The sequence below is a fragment of the Mobula birostris genome, chromosome 2, assembly GCF_030028105.1.
Source record: "Mobula birostris isolate sMobBir1 chromosome 2, sMobBir1.hap1, whole genome shotgun sequence".
In the NCBI taxonomy this organism is placed as follows: domain Eukaryota; kingdom Metazoa; phylum Chordata; class Chondrichthyes; order Myliobatiformes; family Myliobatidae; genus Mobula; species Mobula birostris.
In genome coordinates this window covers 62,618,101-62,638,147 of record NC_092371.1, presented here as the reverse complement: position 1 = coordinate 62,638,147, position 20,047 = coordinate 62,618,101, and the positions used below count along the sequence as shown (strand labels likewise).

General features: G+C 40.6%; 1 protein-coding gene across 1 annotated transcript in view; it reads left to right on the top strand.

Moving 5' to 3' along the window:
- The window catches only part of l3mbtl1 (L3MBTL histone methyl-lysine binding protein 1), a 79,991-nt gene that overhangs the window by 49,765 nt on the left and 10,179 nt on the right, over window positions 1-20,047 (top strand). The window contains exons 10-16 of the mRNA XM_072279686.1: window positions 575-666; window positions 3,959-4,110; window positions 6,225-6,301; window positions 8,965-9,050; window positions 9,169-9,279; window positions 10,103-10,217; window positions 12,202-12,304. Of these exons, the coding sequence (XP_072135787.1) occupies window positions 575-666; window positions 3,959-4,110; window positions 6,225-6,301; window positions 8,965-9,050; window positions 9,169-9,279; window positions 10,103-10,217; window positions 12,202-12,304 (736 nt within the window). The remainder of the gene's footprint in view (window positions 1-574; window positions 667-3,958; window positions 4,111-6,224; window positions 6,302-8,964; window positions 9,051-9,168; window positions 9,280-10,102; window positions 10,218-12,201; window positions 12,305-20,047) is intronic.

Genomic DNA, 20,047 nt, shown 5'->3' with positions numbered 1-20,047 from the left:
TCAAGGTAGCATTACAAGTGTACAGATATACAAATAGATGAGAAGTAAGAAAGAAAAAAATAGTAACCCCGAACAGTTTAACAGGAGGGGGTCATCACTTCCCTGGCTCTAGGTTGACTTATTATAGAGCCTATGGCTCAGGTTAAGAATGACCTCATATAGTGCTCTTTGGAACAGTGCAGTTGTCTTAGTCTATTACTAAAAGTGCTCCTCTGTTCAGTCAATATGGCATGCAAAGGGTGAGAAACATTTTCCATGGGGTCTTCTGTTCTACCACAACCTCCAGTGTGACTCCTATAACAGAGCCAGCCTTTCTAATGAGTTTATTAAGCCTGTTGATGCCATAGCCCCAGCATACCATCGCAGAAAAGACTTGTGAAAAGAACAAGAATATATGCTGTCCACTAGATGGCGTCAAACTAGCACAAGAGTAATCGAAAGGATATCATTTTAAACAAAATAAATGACCTTGTGGTATGAATCAGAAGTTGATGTGAATTTAGCGTACGGGTTGATATTAATTTGCAGAAGTTTGTATTAGTTATATCAATAATGCTATTTTGTCCCATTTTAGGGTATAAAGAGGAAGAGTTCAACTGGCCAAATTACTTAAGGATAACAAAATCCCAAGCTGCACCGAAGCAACTCTTCATCAATCAAAATATAGTGAGTATCTGCACCATCCTTAAACATTTTCTTAGAGTGGGCTGCTTAAAGAAGTTGTGCATTGAAAGTAGTATTTCTTATGAATCTGCTTAATGACTTTTGCAATAATAGAGGAATTTGTTACATTTTTTTAACATAACAAGTCACAGGAATTTAAAGGCAACTGTTTCTTTCTGGTATCTTATAACAGAGTTTAGTAAAATACATTCTAATGTGTTATTAATGTTGGCAATAATGCAATGAATGTTCATGAAAATGAAAAGAAATTAGAATGTGGAAAGAGGCCTTTCAACCCAGCAAACCAATATTCATGATTACCCTTAACTCAGGGAAATCTTATACTTTATACTTTATTGTCGCCAAACAATTGATACTAGGACGTACAATCATCACAGCGATATTTGATTCTGTGCTTCCTGCTCTCTGTATTACAAATATTAAATATTAAAAATATTTAAAAATAGTAAAAATTAGTAAATATTAAAATTTAAATTATATATTATGAATAGAAAATAGAAAAATGGAAAGTAAGGTAGTGCAAAAAAACTGAGAGGCAGGTCCAGATAATCTTGATTACATTTGCTCATTTATTCCTTTATTCCTCAATTTTATAGTGAATTCCACAGCCTCAGAACATTTAAAATTTCTTTCATTTTGCTGTGCTTTAAAAGGAAATATTTCAAAAGCACAGAAAACCTCACTCTTGCACTATAAAAAGACAAAATATTGGAAATGAACCAAGGTCATATAACATTTATAGATTAAAAAAGTAGAGTTAACACATTCTGTTGAAAATTTATTGGCTGAAAGGCCAACTCTGTTTTTCTCTTCATAAATGTCTCCACATCTGCCGAACATTTCTTAAAGTTTCTGTATTTATTTCTATCTTACGTTTAGTTCACTTACATGATAATATTAAATAAATCTTATCACACTCGCATTTTGCATTATGTTAATTCAAAAATCCGGTGTTTCAAGTCTTTCTTTGTACTTGTTCAATCCTGATAAGATCCTCATTAATCTCACTCTTATGCCATTCTTTTCATGAGAAACCCAAGAATATATACAGTATTCTTGTTGGGTCCCATTAAGGTTTCATTTGACCTCATCATTACCAATAACATATATTTTATGATTGAGCTTGTGGTGTTATCAATCTGATGATGTACCTTCAGTGAGTCTATTTCTGCTTTATTCCTTAAAATCTACATATGGTGATTTCCACTTAAGTCTGAAAAGATAAAGTTTCTTCAAATTTCTTGCTTTCAGCAATCTGAATCTAGTACTGTTTGGAAAAATTGTATCCTCTAAACTGCATTTGGATAGTACCCTTCAGGAAGGATATACAGGATAGGTTTCATCACAAATTCAGCAAAATAAAATTAGAGTTTATAAACCAAAGGCTGCATAAATTTGATTCATATTCCTTTGGCATAAGTAATATAATTCTAACCGAAATGTTTAAAATGAAGAAGATTATATAAAGGAGTTGCAACGAAAATAAATCCTATGGGAGAAGTAGTTACGTGCAGTGGGCATAATCTTAAAACCAAAGCTAGGCCATTATGAGTGAAATGAAGAAATGTTTCTGCATTACTGAAAGGTAATTGGTCTTTCCATATGGAGGTGGACACTGACTCGGTTGAATTTGGGAGATTTCAGACGGGTAAGACCAGTGGTGTAGGGGCATCAGCACTGGACTTCGAGGTGGATGGCCGAGTTCGAATCTAGCCGGGATGCAACCTGGGCAGCAGCAATACCTGTGTGGAAGAAGGGCTTGGCAATCTACTTCCATATCTTGCCACAAAAACCCTATGGACAATTACTCTATCTATAGGGTCACCATGAGTCAACTATGACTCAGCGGCACAAGTTATGATCAGGTAGAGTGAAGGAGGTTGATGGCCAGGGCGGATGTACTCTAAGATTGGCCTTAATAGCAGTAAGTACCCACAACTGTTCCTATATAATCTTCACCGCTATATTTATTTTATTTGTCTTATCGTGAGAAGCCATGAAGTTGGCTGCAACAGAAATGGCGAAAGCTGTAATTTAAAGGTACATTTTTGGGGTAGACAGAATTAGAAACATCTTTAATGTGCATATGTTTTTTGTCACTTCCTGATTTGAGAGCTGATTTAAATTTATGAGTTAAGTTCTGATTACAATTAAAAGTGCACAAGTATGCCATGTTCTTGGGAATCCATTAGTTCTAAAAGCAACGAATCTGTTTGTTACAAGTGGTTACACAGACAAGTGGACTCCCAAGAACTTGGCATATTTGTGCAGGGGTATACAGAGGTAAGGAAGGATTGCAATTTGATGGAGTGAGATGAAACCCGAATATTATGTACAGTTTTCATCTCCTTATCATAGAAATGGTTTACTTGATATTGAGGAGGGCAGATGGGCCAGACGAAGGCAAATGCGATTTTGATACCATGGACAAATTGGGCTGAAGGATGTTTCTGTGCTGTATGATGATGATGATGACGACGACATCCGTCTGTTTTGAAGGACGGTGGATAGTGGCGCTAGAGTGACCTCTCCAGGGCACACGGGCACACGCCTGGGCAGGAGGAATGGAGATCCTGAGATTTCCCCTCTCCGCCTCACTGGTGTAGTCCAAAGGAAAGCGAAGCAATACATTTGTCACCAGCTTGGCTGAAAGAGCTGCTGGAAGGATGTTCAGTGATGTCCAGCTACTTTAGGGCTTCCACTCCAGATTTTCTGTCTGGGGTTTACTCCCATAGCCTTCATGTCTATCAAACCTGCCCTCAATGCAGTGGGGCTATTTACCCATATGCTGTATAACTCGATGATATCACTCTATGAGAGGAAGTACAACTGATACCACGATTGTTGTGCGTGTCTTGTAAGAGAAATTAAGTAAAGTGGGGCTGCAGTCTTTTAAGTGTAGAAGAATAGGAGATGTCATCAAAATGTATATAGCCATTTAACCGGCAGGGAAGATATTCCTCTGATTGAGGATTTAGGTTTATGGGGCACAGTTTCTGAATAAGGTACAAGGTTGACATTTGATGGGGGTGAACATTAGGAGAATGAAGGAATATGAGTGTAGTGCTGGAAAATGACACTGAGGTGGATCAGACATGATCTTAATGAATGGAGAAAAAGGTTCAAAGGAAAGTACAGCCAACTGCAGCTCTGATTTCTTGTGCTTTTATTATTGTAGGATCTTGGAAAAACAAGGCATGTTAAATGGTGGGTTAATGCATTTTATTAGGCAAAATGGTTCAAACTTAAATTTATAATGATGCTTTTTTTTCAGATGGTCACCCCTTTGGGATTTCGTGTTGGAATGAAACTGGAAGCAGTCGATAGAATGAATCCATCTCTGATCTGTGTTGCCACAGTGACAGATATAGTTGAAAGCAGGTTTCTGGTGCATTTCGATAATTGGGATGACACGTATGATTACTGGTAGGCTTTCCATATTGGTCCTTGAATCTGGGAAAGTTAACAAGTAAATAGGTGGCAGAAAAGCTTTGTGGAAAAAAGTAGGAAAAGATAGAGTGAAATAAAATGCTGCCAAAGAAATGAGAAACAAGAAGTAAACAGCCTAATCTGAGCTGAGATAGATGAGATAAATTTACGTAGCAAAAAAGGCAAAACATATATAAATTTTCCTGAGGTGATTTGAAACTCATTTTTTCCTTTAAAAAGAAGTCCTTGTATTTTTTTCTTTCTTCCTGTGCTCAAGTAGCACCTGAATATGTTGCCAGCTGATTTCCTTGTAGACTCTGTCACTGGAGTTCATGAGCCATTTGGAGTTTCGACAAGTAAAGGTTAGCTAGAAGAATATACACCGGATTTCCCGTGTCTCATTGATTCAGTCCCTTCATCAGAGACTAATCCGAACAGAATTAACTTCATTGGTCATTGGACACATTGAGTGGCTTATTCCAGCAAGCTGTAACATTTATATTAGTTATAATACTATAGTTTCAGTTTTATCACTACCAACAAATATATTTTTTTACAGGATTAGAACTTTGTTTTGTTTAAAGAGTTGGGTCACAGACTTTTGATGTGTAGGAGTCTGCCTTGCTCCATGAGCAATGCACCAGCTGGAGCTGCTTTGAAAGCTTATTCCATTCTCTTGTTTCTCTGTGCAGTCTGTAAATCAGTTAACACATGTTTTAAATGTCAGCGGTGCTGCCAGCTCTACTCTCCAAAACTTGCAAGAAAAATAAATTCATATACAAATGATTTACATTTTACAGCCTGTCACAGTGTATGTCCTGTCAGCTACAGTCCTGAATGAATGCTGTGGTGTAACTTCAACTTTAACTTTGTTTTATCCTATCACAAACGAGAAAATCTGAAGACACTGGAAATCCAAGCAACACACACAAAATGTTGGAGGAACTCAGCAAGCCAGGCAGCGTCTATGGAAAAGAGCAAACAGGCAAAGGTACCCTTTTCCATGGATGCTGCCTGTCCTGTTGAGTTCCTCCAGCATTTTGTGTGGTTGCTTTGGTAGTGAATTAACATGGAAATGACATTGTAACAATTGTTTTGGCATTTCTCAGTGCTGTAACTCATAATATTGTATGTCACAGAGACATTCTGTTTGACAAATAAAGCCCAACTGTTCTTCTCCTCTGATCAATGGTCAAAGAACAGACCAAGTCACCAGTCAATTCATCCTAGTACAGAGGGTAAAATAGGCTGGAAAAGGAGGCATGATGGCTCAGTGAACAAGTTATTGCCTTGTAGTACCTGAGACCTAGATACAATCCTGACCCTTATGTGGAGTTTGCATGTTCTCCCTGAGACTACAATATATCAGTTGCTTCTCGGTGGAAACAAGAGAGTGCAGACACTGAAATATGGAGCAAAAAGCAAGTTGCTGGAGGAACTCAGCAGATCAACAGGACCTGTGGAGGAAAGGGATGGTCGATGATTTGGGTCTGATGCAGAGTCTTGGGTCTGAAACTATTCCTTTGTCTCCACAGTTGCTGCTTGACCCACTGAAGTTCTCTTGCAGTTTTTTTTTGCCTCCTTTATTCCGGGTGCTCTAGTTTCCTTTTATACCCCGAAGTGCAAGTGTGTAGGTGAGTGGTGGAATTTGGAGGGAATTGAGGAAAATGTAGGGAGAATTAAAAGTGGAACTAATGCAGGATTAGTGAAAATTGGTGGTTGATAGTTGGCATGGAGACAGTGGGTTTTGATCTTAATGTATTCCATAATTGTGGTAATTTTTTCATGTTGAGAGGGAGCCTAACGTGGCAGCTGCTGAGGAATCACTTTTCTGATCAGACAGTCTTCTCAGATATGGGTTCATAATGAACTCTTGGCATTGAAGGTGATCAGGAGAAAGGCCTGCCTCTGTGCTATATCTCTCAATAAAACTTTAATAAGAGGCAATGCATTAACAATACTCCAAAAATCAGAAGCTTCATTTCTTCAGCTATCAGACATCTTTTTAGAATATAATTTCGATCTTTGTCCTTCTTTTTGGATATCATTCTACTGTTTAGCACCCTAAGTAGTATGAGGATTCTCCTAACAATTTCTTTTTTTTTGGTTAGGTGTGATGCCAGCAGCCCGTACATCCATCCTGTTGGTTGGTGCCAGCAACATGGGAAACCATTGACACCTCCACAAGGTAAGAGGAGAAAATCCTTAACCTGGTCAGATTTGCAGTTCTACCTGTACTGCATCTAGACTGAAAACGACAGGCTGCCAGCAGTGAGAGGGCAGCAGAGAGCAGGAGGGACAATGGGGAAACCGTAACTGTGGTTGGGGATGAAATATAATAGGCACTTCAAAGAAAGGCAAAATAAACTCAGGCAACACACACAAAATACTGGTAGAACGCAGCAGGCCAGGCAGCATCTATAGGAAGACGTATAGTCGACTTTCCGGGCTGAGACCCTTCGTCAGGACTAATTGAAAGAAGAGATAGTAAGAGATTTGAAAGTGGGAGGGGGAGGGGGAGATCCAAAATGATAGGAGAAGACAGGAGAGGGAGGGATGGAGCCAAGAGCTGGACAGGTGATTGGCAAAAGGGATTCGAGGCTGGAGAAGGGAGAGGATCATGGGACAGGAGGCCTAGGGAGAAAGGAAGGGGGAGGGGAGCACCAGAGGAAGATATAGTGAGAGGGACAGAGGGAGAAAGAAGAGAGAGAAAGAAAGGGGGAAAAAGAAAAAAAGTGAGGAAGGGAGGGAGGGAGGGAGGAAGGGAAGAAGGGATGGGGTTCAGAATGGGAGGAGGGGCATTAATGGAAGTTAGAGAAGTCAATGTTCATGCCATCAGGTTGGAGGCTACCCAGATGGAATATAAGGTGTTGTTCCTCCAACCTGAATGTGGCTTCATCTTGACAATAGAGGAGGCCATGGATGGACATACTGTATCAGAATGGGAATGGGACGTGGAATTAAACTCACTGCCTTTTCCTTCTTGTAAACTTGTATCTCCAAATCCTTATGTTCTTTTGCCGTTCTGACCTCATTGTCGTTATTGTTACTGCCGATGTTCAGAACATAGTTCCCACTGAACTTCTCTGCAGCATTCCCCTGTTCAGCTCTGCACCATTTTAACACCACTGCCCTTTAAAACTTTAGCTATAATTCTTCAAGGTTTTGATCTTGGTGTATTCCATAACTGCGGCAATTTTCTAAATGTTGAGAGGGAGCGTGATGTGGCAGGTGCTGAGATATTACCTTTATAATCAGGAAGATCTTCTCAGATATGGGTTCATATTTAACACTTACTCTTGGAGTTGAAGGTGAACAGGAGGAAAAGGTGAGGCCAGCTTTCTTGGCCAATGAGTCCTGTCTTCAGATTGTACCACGATATCTCCCAGTGAGAGTCAGCATGTCAGTGCTTCAGGTGCAGCAACTCTGCATTGGCAGTGGTTCGTTGAAGGAGGTCTTGCTCTGCTGCTTTGATTCTCTGAAATCGTCTTCAAGGTCTGGAATTCTGACTGACATTGGCACTGTCTGGCCTTGCATAGTAGCAGTCAGGGTGTTGTGCTGAAATGGAATTTGAAGCATTAGCATCATGGCGGAATCTATTAATGTAGTCAACCAAGTCCTTGCTGCAATTGTTGGGCTCCAAACTCTGTTCCAAGCTATATGATGCTGGATCCCTCTATTCACCTTGTGGGAACATACATGCTTTTTAACAGGCCAACCAAAGCACCCAGCATTTTGTGGTGTGTGAGAATCAGTCCTATATTGTAGATTTTCTTCTCATGGTTTTCAACTGGGGTTTCTGCAACCACTGTCTGACAATTAGACCAGCACCTTCCTTCCCTTTAATTACAATGTACTTGTATCCAATGTCTGATCAACTGTGGATCCTCTTGTCTGCTTTCCTCAGATGAGAGGCTGAAATTGTGAAATCAAGTGAGAGTATGTGTTCATCACTTGACATGTTCTGGACCTGGTGCACTGCATATCCAGTTCTTCTGTGTTTGAAAGGAATGTGGAACAATCTCAGGCTGTGTTGTGGAAACTGAGGGAAATTGAGAGGTGCATGCTTACTCAGTCTGCAGTTTGGAAGTCGGTAGGTATGGTGGATGATGAGGAAGTGCAATGTAAGAAGGAGGATGAGGTATGAAGATAGTATTAGTGCAATGGATTCAGCATTGCTACTTGCTTTGGGCCTAATATTGTCTTTCCAACACAAGTCAGTGCCATTATTCAAATAGTATATGTTCCTTTTTAAAAAATTAAATAAAAATGCTGGAAACATGCTGAATTTCTGCCCTTCACCCTGATACACATCTTCTTTGTTCTCCCTGCATCTCCTGACTTTCTCTAAGCCAAGGGTGCCAAACCTGTTTCTTCGTCTATAAACGCTGCTTGACCTGCTGAATATTTCTTAATGTTTTCTGACTGATTTCAGATGATCAGCATCAGCTTTATTTTGTTTATGGGTCCTTTTGTTACATTACTTGGACTCTAGGTGTGGAAGTAAACAGGGAACTAGCCTGGCCACTATGATGGAACCAGAATGTGGCTGAGAAGGTAAGCCTTCACTATTTCACTGCAGGGCCAAGAAGAATGCAATTGCTCCCACAAAGAAGGGCAGGATATCTCCAGCCTGCCATTTTCCCCAACCAGTATCCCCCTAACTGACCTTGGGAGTGGGCTATTGACATCTGGTAGCCAGCCACTATTTGCTGCCAGATGTCAATAGCCCACTCCCAAGGTCAGGTTTAGGTGGGAATCTGTGCAGAGGCATGCAAATCAATGAGCAGTAGAAGTCAATCCCAGATCTGTCCTTTGATATGAAGGCTAATGGCACCTCTTATATTTCAGGGTACCCTCACCCAGAGCAGTTCTCTTGGGATAGGTATTTAGAAGAAACTGGATCTTCTGCTGCTCCTGCGCGTGCATTTAAAACAGTAAGTAAAATGCTTTTCAATTTAACATATTTCAAAAAAAGATTAAGATATTGTAGATTCTTCCTGTCAAACAGGACTCAAATTCCACATTCTTAGAGCTTTCTTCCTCCTGTTTTAGCGTCCTCCTCATGGCTTCCAGGTAAACATGAAACTGGAAGCTGCTGATCGACGAAATCCAATGCTGATTCGTGTAGCAACGATTATTGATGTTGATGACCACAGGATAAAGGTAGTCAATTATATTGTTTTCTTCAGTAACAGTTAGTGCTTTTAACCGTTGCACAGTATTATGGCTCTGATATGTCACTATTAATGTTTTTATTTATTTTCTAATCAAAGTAACTAATTAGATAAAAGAGCATTTGGAATATAGAAATTTGCATTTGCTTAGCACCGTTATGGACTCTAGATTTCTCAAAGCACTTAACTCCTTTGAAGTGTAGTCACCCCTGCAAGATTGGAACAAATGGGTGCTCAACCGATAATGGTAACAGCATATTGTGTAAACTTGTGCCCTGTGAAAATGAGAAAGAACGGCTAAATGATATTTCTTAGGTTCTTTCGAATGGCAAAACTGTGAAAATCTTAATGCAAAGAATAAAGCTAGCTGCCCCTGTAAACAATCAAAAAATACTTGACTAATCTGAGTGCCTTAAAAGGCTAAAGACTATGAACTGCCTGACTGTCCTGGGGTAACCTGCTAGCTCCCTGCAAGCCTCTGCAGGCTTGGATATGGGCTGATAGGGAACAAGGCATCCCATTTGTACAAATGTCTCTGGGATCTCCCATGCTGCAACTGTAAATTTGTCTGAAAAATATGAGTGAAAAATAAACTTGCTTTAGCTCCCTACAGCCTTGAAAATAATCCAGGATTTTAAAAGGCTCCCTGATTTGGAGGAAGCATATCATCCCACTCACTACTGCCCATACATGAACATCATATTTGTGGGTTCAAAAGTGTAGCAGTAATTTTAGTTCCAAGTATCAGCTGATTTAATGATCGATTAAATATATATAGTTTAAACAGTTTTGTAACTTATCTTCTGTAACAGATCTGCTTTGATGGATGTAGCCATGCTTACAGTTACTGGGTAGACACAGATGATCCAGACATCCATCCTGCTGGGTGGTGTAATAGAACAGGACATATTCTTCATCAACCAGCTAGTGAGTACAGTGCTGTTCCTTCCTCATTACTCTCCTTATTGACACACTGAATATTAATTTCAGGCTGTAAGCTAATAGAATCATGGAAAGAAGCAGCAAGTCAGGAATAACGTAGGAAGAGAGAATCAGTTAACATTTCAGGTATTTTGTTTATTATTTTGACTTTTAAATACATTTATTTCAAATATTTTTGGTCACTACAGATATTGCCTGACCTATTGAATACTTTTCGTATTTCCTTTTATTTCAGACTGCAGTTTTAAAAAAACTATTTATTTCTGATCTTAAAAGGGAGAAATGATTGTTACAGGGTCATTTGTGTAGATAATTTTGATATTATCTCTGGAATTTAGCAACACCCATTTCTATTCGAAACCAATGTACTATTTTCAAAAGGTTTCAGTTTAAATATCAGTGTTTCTTTGTAATGATTTTATACTTATTTTTTTGTTTTACATTTATTTCCCCATATTTCTGAATAGTTGATACATTTCCCTCTGCTTGGGCAGATAGCATGCACTTTCATAATACTTTTGAATGAGTTTTGAATGGAGCAAGTTTTCTGAGAGATGGTAAGATTAGATAGAGGGAGATAATAACTTTAAGGCTGCAGCTTTGTTTTTTCTCTAACAGTTTCCTGTTGGAAATCAACCTGATTAACTAGTCTTGCTCCCTTTTGTAATTCAGAAGGCTGTGCAACCCAGGAGAAGATAGGGATGTTGCGGTTGGACTCATGGGCAATTAGCAGCATGGATGGGTGTGTTACCACAGTACAAGGGTATCAGACTTGTGAGTGGAGTAGATACCGGGGGGTGGGGTGGAGCTTGAATCTGTATGTTCTTGAGCTGGGCAGAGGGTCAGGGAAACATGTAAGGTTGGTGAGCTGTTAAGAGGGAACCTGGGGTGGTGTGTATGGGAAGCAATTCTCCTCCTTCAGTTCACATGATTAACTTGAAGACACTCCAATTTTATTGCTGGTTTAAATCCGTAAGGCAGCTTAAATCGGAAATACCTACCCTCATCATAATATCTTAATGGCCTCCGCAGCAGCCAGATAGCTGCTTGGCCCATCCAGTCTCCATTCAATAAAGGCTAATTTGAGACTGGGGTGATATACTGCGTCCAGTGCTCCCGATGTGGCCTTTTATATATTGGCGAGACCCGACGCAGACTGGGAAGCCGATTTGCTGAACATCTACACTCTGTCCGCCAGAGAAAGCAGGATCTCCCAGTGGCCACACATTTTAATTCCACATCCCATTCCCATTCTGACATGTCTATCCACGGCCTCCTCTACTGTAAAGATGAAGCCACACTCAGGTTGGAGGAACAACACCTTATATTCCGTCTGGGTAGCCTCCAACCTGATGGTATGAACATCAACTTCTCTAACTTCCGCTAAGGCCCCACCTCCCCCTCGTACCCCATCTGTTACTCATTTTTATGCACACATTCTTTCTCTCACTCTCCTTTTTCTCCCTCTGTCCCTCTGAATATACCTCTTGCCCATCCTCTGGGTCCCCCACCCTCCCCGTCTTTCTTCCCGGTCCTCCTGTCCCATGATCCTCTCGTATCCCCTTTTGCCTATCACCTGCCCAGTTCTTGGCTCTATCCTCCCCCTCCTGTCTTCTCCTATCATTTTGGATCTCCCCCTCCCCCTCCAACTTTCAAATCTCTTACTCACACTTCCTTCAGTTAGTCCTGACGAAGGGTCTCGGCCTGAGACGTCGACTGCACCTCTTCCTACAGATGCTGCTTGGCCTGCTGCGTTCACCAGCAACTTTGATGTGTGTTGCTTGAATTTCCAGCATCTGCAGAAATCCTGTTGTTTGAGAATGAGTTTGATAGTTTTCAGTTGTTCAACTCTTATCCTATACAGATTCACTTGATTTGGTGGATCAATTTATTATTTAAAGTTTGCAATGATGGTAAGGAAAATGTTAATTATGAACAATAGTTTAAATCTCTAGCTTTCTTTTTTCAGAATCAGCAGATTCCACAGCTGATCCTGGACAAAAAAGATGGCCCACTCCAGGGTGGAAGACTGTTAGTCATGCAAAGAGTCCAAAATATACCACCCATCACCGGTAAGTATCGGTCAAAATTAGGAAAGCCCTGACATTCAGCACTCAGCACTCTACGTTCTTTGCCCTCATCTGAACATCATTCAACAGCTGTGAATAGTTTACTGAGCTATTTCAACAAAAAAAAAATTAGCTCACTGTTACTGTAAAATCCCTGGATGTGAAGGGAATTATAGTACAGGAAAACCTCTTAAATCTACTTTGACTGCTCACTCAACTATGCTGTCCATGGACTGCATTTCCATTAGAGACTATCTAGTTACTTTTGCATCTGACAGAATTTTAATTCCTGCCAAATGGAGTATGATTCCTTCGTGAGATATTGTAAAAGGTATGAGACAGCTTTGATCGAGCATGCTTGCACACATATGCAGAATAGCTACGTCTAATCATCCCCTACTCCTTCCCTTTTTCATATGGTCCACTCTCTTCTCCTAACAGATTTTTTCCTCTCTAGCCCTTTACCTTTCCTACCCACCTAGCTGCACCTATCACCTTCTGGCTGTCCTCTTTCCCCTCCCCACACCTTTTTATTCTGGCATCTTGCTCCTTCCTTTTCAGCCCTAAAGAATGGTCTCGGCCTGAAACGTCAACTGTTTATTAATTTCCATAGATGCTGCCTGACCTGCTGAGTTCCTCCAGCATTATGTGTGCATTGCTTTGGATTTCTAGCATCTACAAACTTTCTTGTGTTAAAATTTGAAAGTATTGTATCATGACAGATACCATAAGAAATTGTTCTTGTGGCAGTGGGATCAAGAATCAGAGGGAATAGAATATAAAATGATTAACAAATTATCAGGAATGGTACGATGGAAAGTTTTGCATATTGGAATACACAGTGTGGTGGATGCAGGTCCACCAGTGGCTTTAAAAAGGGATTTCGATAAACAGTGAAAGGTAATACTTTTGAAACACTCCAGCATGGATGGTAGTAAGGCTGGCTGTGAAAGGAGGAAGGTTAGGCATGGGGCTAGCAAATCCATCCCCTAAAAACCCAGAGCTACAGAAATGCCAGCAGAAGCTCCAAGGACCTCATTCTTGGGAGAAGAAGGATCCTTGCCTAGAAGACATATAGATGAGCTGCACATGGATGTGAAAGACTGGCCCAGGACAGAGGATTCTGGCAAGCTGCTGTTGGCGAACTATGCCCCAGTAGAGGTGATGGGCTTAAGAAGAAGCAGAAGAAGAGTTTTGAAAGTTATGCAGAAGAATGATGTATTTTTCTACAAAGAACCAGCACAAGCTCAATGGATGATGCGTCTGTTGATTATTCTTTTATTCGGTGATTCTGTTACTTATACGGGAAACCTACTGTCTTTGTGTGTAATTAGCTATTCTCATATTTACCTTACAGTATGTCTAGTTTTATGTCTGGTTGCCAGTGCTTTTTCAATACGGTGACAAATGTCCACAACTCCAGCCAACCATATAAAAATAATTTAGATCCAGTCTGACACTGTGCAAAGTTTAGCAGCTGCAAAGGCTTTCTTCATAAGTTATTTTTAAGAAATTATCAACAGCTTGCAATTCAATTATTGAATAATTTGTTTCTTGCTTCTGCAATCTTACAAATATTTTGGGCCTTTAAAGTTGCTCAAATCAACAAGAAGTGTTATGTACCATGAACCGAAACAGACCTACTTGATTTCAAGGCTTCTGTGAAGTTCCCTTGCTGTCAGGAATGGGTATTTTAGCTGGTATCCTTCAGAGTATGGCATGAATGGGAGAGCATATTGGAAACATAGAGAACAGGGCAAGATGTGGAAGAAGAGAACAATAGAGAAGAGGGTTCTTGGCAAGAGGCTTCATCTTCACTGATGGATCTTCATCTTTTCTGATGGACAAGTTGCTCGTGTGTTCAAGTAACCTTTTTTTTTGGCTCCTGCACAGCACTGGATGGATTCAAGATCTCAAGATTCATCTCAAGACTGATAGTTTAAGGACTATGGTGAATAATACTGCCTTTATGCTATACAGTCTCACAGGCATAAAACCACAGTTCTTGCCACCAGTAATAAGTTGATTAGTTGTGGAGTTAGAGGAGCAGATAGAAAGACTTGGAGGAAATAATCAAGTTGACCCACATATGGCTGGGCTTACTGAACAATAATTCCCTGTTGAGCATCTTCCTTGTTCTACTACAATGTCTGCTTGACCATGGTAGTAAAATTAAAAGCCAATGCAAAAAAAAGATTAAATTTATAAATCAAAATTTTGCAGTATCTTTTAAAATGCTAGTCACTCAGTCTTGTCATTCCCTTAGTACCTGTCCTCATATACCTTGCCCAGTGCTACTCCTGTGGCTTCATCTAAAGGCAGGTACCATTCAGTGGAAGAGATTGCATTTGCTCACAAAGAATTATCTTGAGCATAAGCAGCTGTGATCTGGCCTAGTTCACTGACAAATCACAGGCAAGGTCATGACAGAACCTCAAAGATCAGATCTAATCCACAAGAAGGCAACATCCATCATCAAAGATCCCCACCACCTGGGCTATGCCATCTTCAAACATCTACTATTAGGCAGCAGGTACAGAAGCCTGAAGTCCCAAACCACCAGGTTCAAGAACAGCTATGTACTTCCCTTAACTATTCAGTTCTTGAACTAACCATAAAACGTTAATCACTACAGCTTAGCTATATTATGACTACGTTATCTTGCTTGTACCTCTTTCTGTCTCCTGTAAAATATCAGTTCCTTCATCTCTGCCGCATCTGTTCCCAGGATGAGGCTTTCCTTTCCAGGACATCAGAGATGTCCTCTTTCTTCAAAGAACGGGGTTTCCCTTCCTCAACCATTGACGCTGCACTCACCTGTATCTCCTTCATTTCCTGCACATTTGTGCTCACCTGGTCTTTCTGCTGCCTGAAAAGAGATGGGGTTCTTCTTGTCCTCATCTACCACCTTATGACCCACCACAAGTTCTGCCATCTCCAATGGGATCCTACCACCAAACACAGCATTATCTCCCATCCCACTCTTCACTTTCCACAGGGATCACTCCCTCCATGATTCCCTTGTCCATTCGTCCCTTCTCACTAATCATCCTCCTAGCACGTATCCCTGCAAGCGACAGAAATTCTACACTTGCCCTTTTACCTCCTTGCTTACCTCCATCAGGTCCCCAAATGGTCCCTCCAGGCGAGGCAACACTTCACCTGCAAATCTGTTGGGGGTCACCTATTGTATCTGGTGCCCCCGATATGGGCTCCTCTCCATTGGTGAGACCCGATGTAAATTGGAGGAGCAGCTCCACTCCATTCACCAAAAGCAAAATTTCCTGGGGGCCAACCATTTTAATTCTTATCCCCATTCCCGTTCCAACATGTTGATCCATGGCCTCCTCTTTAGCCATGATGAGGCCACTCTCAGGATGGAGGGACAGCACCTCATATTCCATCTAGGTAGCCTCCAAACTGATGGCATGAGCATTGATTTCTCCTTCTGGTAAAGAATGTTTTCCCTCTCCATCCCCTTCTATTCCCCACTCTTGCCTCTTACCTCACCTCACCCATCACCTCCACCTGGTGCCTTCCGTTTTCCCTTTCTCCTATGCTCCACTCTCCTCTCCTATAAGATTCCTTCTTTTGCCATTTACCTTTCCCACCCACCTGGCTTTGCCTATCACCTTCCAGCTAGCCTCCTTCCCCCTCCCTCCCCCCCCCCCCACTTTCTCATTTTGGCATCTTCCCCCTTTCCTTTCCAGTCCTGAAGAAGTGCCTCAGCTCAAGATGTAAACTGTTTATTAATTTCCATAGATGCTGCCTGACCTGCTAAGTTTCTCCAGCATTTTCTGTGTGTTACATTCATCACTTTGCATTAAAGTGGACTTAGTTTTTGATCTAATTGTACAAGGTATCTTTAATTTATGTTTTTCTTGTGAATGCTGTTATATTATGCTATGTGCCTATGATGCTGTTGTGCAAGTAAGCTGTTCATTGCATCTGTGCATTTGGAAATAAATGACTTTGACAGAGTTGAATCCCATAAACCTATCATAGATACCTGCACCACAGAAGATCTGCCACTCACTGACCTACCTCAGCAATTGACTGATACTTTTGCAGTTACGTTCCTGTAACATCCAATAACTCTTTTGAACAGAGCTATCCATAACCATGGTTATATAATCCTTTGAGCGGTTTCTGCTTCTGAGTGCCAGAAGAGTATGGATTGCCAGGGTATATTATATTATGATTGGGTTCATCCTTTACTGGCTTGAGTGGTTGGCTCTTTGCAAACCGTACGCAGGTTAGTTGTGGAACTTCAAATCTTTAGGTCATTGCATACAAGCTTTCAGGCAGGAATCATTCCTGCCGTACTGAAATGCTCATGTGTGTGGCCACACCCTCTAGGTGCAGGTCCCTGCCCAGTTCTTCCTGCTTGCCTTCCTCTCAGACGACTGGAGCTCAATATTGTGTATTCGAGCTGGTGCTAAATCTTGTGACTAACCGTTTTCATCATTGCTGTCCTACCACCTACCAGCCACATTGAAATTTGTTGCTATCTAAAAGGAGGAACCTTTGAGGGTTGTAGTGAGGGACACAGGAGTGGAAATAAGTGATGCATTCATGCACCATCTCTGGGATATAAATTAGAAGAAAATTAGTATAATCTGAGTCCTGCTGCTAGTCACGGCCACTCTAGTTTGGGCAAGAATACCTTCGCCATTAGTCCAATGACAAACAAGAGAAAATCTGCAGATACTGGAAATCCAAGCAAAACACCCAAAGTGCTGGAGGAAGTCAGGAAGTCAGCAAGCCAGGTAGCATCTATGGAAAAGAGTACAGTCAACGTTTCGAGCCAAGACACTTTGTCAGGACTAGAGGAAAGAAGATGAGGAGTCAGAGTGAGAAGATGTGGGGAGGGGAGGGCCATTAGTGTAGGATCATGTAGTCCAACGGTCCCTTGCTGCATACTTGTATTTATGCGTCACTTTGTTCTTCAAGAAAGGGTGGAGGGAGTTGGGGAATGTCACACACGCTTGATTGAACAATTGCTATGGTTAAAAATATGAAAGTGCTCAGACAATAATGTGAGACTTGCAGCTGAATCAGAATCAGGTCGATTATCACTAATATAAGTCATTTAATTTGTCGTGCTATGGGAGCAGCATAGTACAGTATATAAAAGGTATTATAAGTGACTATAAAAATTACAATAATAAATATTGGAAAAATTTAGTGCAAAAAGAGAGCAAAAAGTGAGGTAGTGTTCACAAGTTCACGGTCCTTTCAGAATGGTGAAGGAGAAGAAGATGTTTCTAAAATGTTGAGTGTGTGTCTTCGGGTTTCTGTACCCCCTCCCTGAAGGTAGTAATGAGAAGAGGGCATGTTGCACATGGTGATGGTCTTTAATGGTGGATGTCACTGACTTGAGGCTTTGCCTTTTGAAGAATTGTAAGCAAATTATTTTGAAGCTGTTCTAAGTATGCAAATATATGATAGAGCATTTGTGTGATTTGTGTTTGTTGGGGATTATTGATAAGTGAATGATAGGGATCAGAGAGCATTTGATGATATGCTCTTATCTTGACCATTTGTCAAGGTTATTGAACTTCATACCACACTGCACCCAGTGCTTGGGGCTTGACTCATGGCTCCCGCCCCGTCTTTCCGGTGTGTATCTGGATCCCATGGGTGGTGACATTTCTGTGCTCTATTTCTGGTTCTGAAGTGTTCAGTACTGCATTTAAAGATGACAGTTCTCGATACCTGCACTGGCTTATATGTTTATCAGGTTGGGTATCAGGTTGATTATTATCTGCGAGCATCCATAATAATCAAGAAAAAGAAGTAGCATTAAAATTCTGTTATTGTTCATTATGTTGCAACGCTGTAGCTGTTTCACATTGTGCTCTCTTTCTGTAGGTATAAAGCAGTAACTCGGCTATATGGCATATTTCGAACATAGAATGTAAAACCCTTCAAACTACAACGTTGTGCTGTTCTTTTAACCTCCTCCAAGATCAATCTAACCCTTTCCCCCCGCCCCACACAGCCCTCCATTTTTTTTTCATCTGTGTGCCTTTCTAAGTGTCTCTTAAATATCCCTAATATGTTTACTTATTGCAAGGAAATGAAGCTGAATGGTTTCCTTAAAGGTATGCGTCAAGGACTGCCAGGAATCTATGAAGAATGCCAGACAGTCTTAAGTGCTCTGAATGCAGCCTTCACATTTATTTTGTCGATGTTCCAGTGCTCCAACTGCTCCCATTCACTCATTGACCAGATATCTCCAGTTTCACCTTAACAGAGATAATCCCTCTCTGTCATCCTGTTTCTTCTGCCTCCTTTTCAGTACAAATGAAGTGCTTCTGACCTGCTGAGTATTTCCAGTGGTCTCTGTTTTTGCTTCAGATTTTCAGCATCTGCAGTTGATTTGACTTTCAGCGAAAAGTGTTGGGAGACATTCTTGAAATTCAGTCTCCTGCTGAAACGATAACTGAAGTTATTTAGAAATACAATAGTCTTCTAAATAAGCAGATATCATAAAGTTGGTATGCTTCTGCATCATTTGCTATTGGCTGGGATTAATAATGCACCATGATTGCCACATCTATTTTTGGAAATTATCCAGTTAAGCACCAACTCTGCCTTTGATGCAGTTAAGTGCCTCAAAACATCAGGAAACAAATACAGACAGGAGACACAAGAGACTGCAGATGCTGGAATCTGTTGCAACACACAAGAACTTGGAAGAATTCAGCAGGTTAGGCAGCACCTGTGGAAGTCCCAACTCAAAACATCATCTGACCACTTTCCGCCATAGATGCTGCCTGACCTGTTAAGTTCCTCCAGTTTCTTGTGTATTGTCCATGTTCGTTTTGGGAAACTGATTCAGATGAGATTTGACCAAATTGGCAAAAGTCAATAGAAGTTAGAAAAAAACCAAGTATATGTTTCTCATGAGACTGGAAGCTATTCAAGGTATAACCAAGAATAATTGCCTCTAAGATTTTGAAAATAAAAGTATAACTCCAAAAGTGTTATCATACAGTAGATATCGGTATCCAACCAACTTGGTTTACGTTGTGAAATATATGTGCTGCCAATGTGGAATATTGTACCAACCGTTTCTTATCGCTGATCAAAAAGGAAACATTCAGGCAGTTTCCATTTTAGTGAATGTTAATTTGACCGATGGAACATCCAGGCTAGAATGATCAAGACTGTCTTTACGCAGATTATATAACCAGGCTGGATGAATCCATAACCAGAAAACCAGATCAGACCTTTAACCATAACATATTAGAAATATTTAGATTTGGACGAAAGCTCTGCTAGTATAACAGAGGAGAATCTGTTCATTGTAACCAACTGCCTTTGGCTTGCTAGTAGCACTGTAGCCTTTGCATCACCAGACATTGGTTTGTGCCCACTACAAAAGGGGGGTTTTATATATTTGCAATGCATGGCACTTGCATCTGTGCAGAATAACTACTGACTCAGCCATAATATTCCTCCTGAATCACATAAGTTGAATCAGACCTTCTCCAAGTAACTCTGTGGGCCAACTCTGAGCACGTAACATCAAATATCTTCCTTTTTTTGGTGGGATTATTTGAACTCATCTGACATCCAGTCACCATTCTTGTAACTAATGAGTTCATATAATTCCATCAAAAATATGAAGATCGTTGAATGTTATCTAATTATTTATTTACTAAAATTTAGATTTGATATTTTATCATAACATCAAAGTTGAGAATGTTTTGTGTGTTGATTTTACAATTACAATTC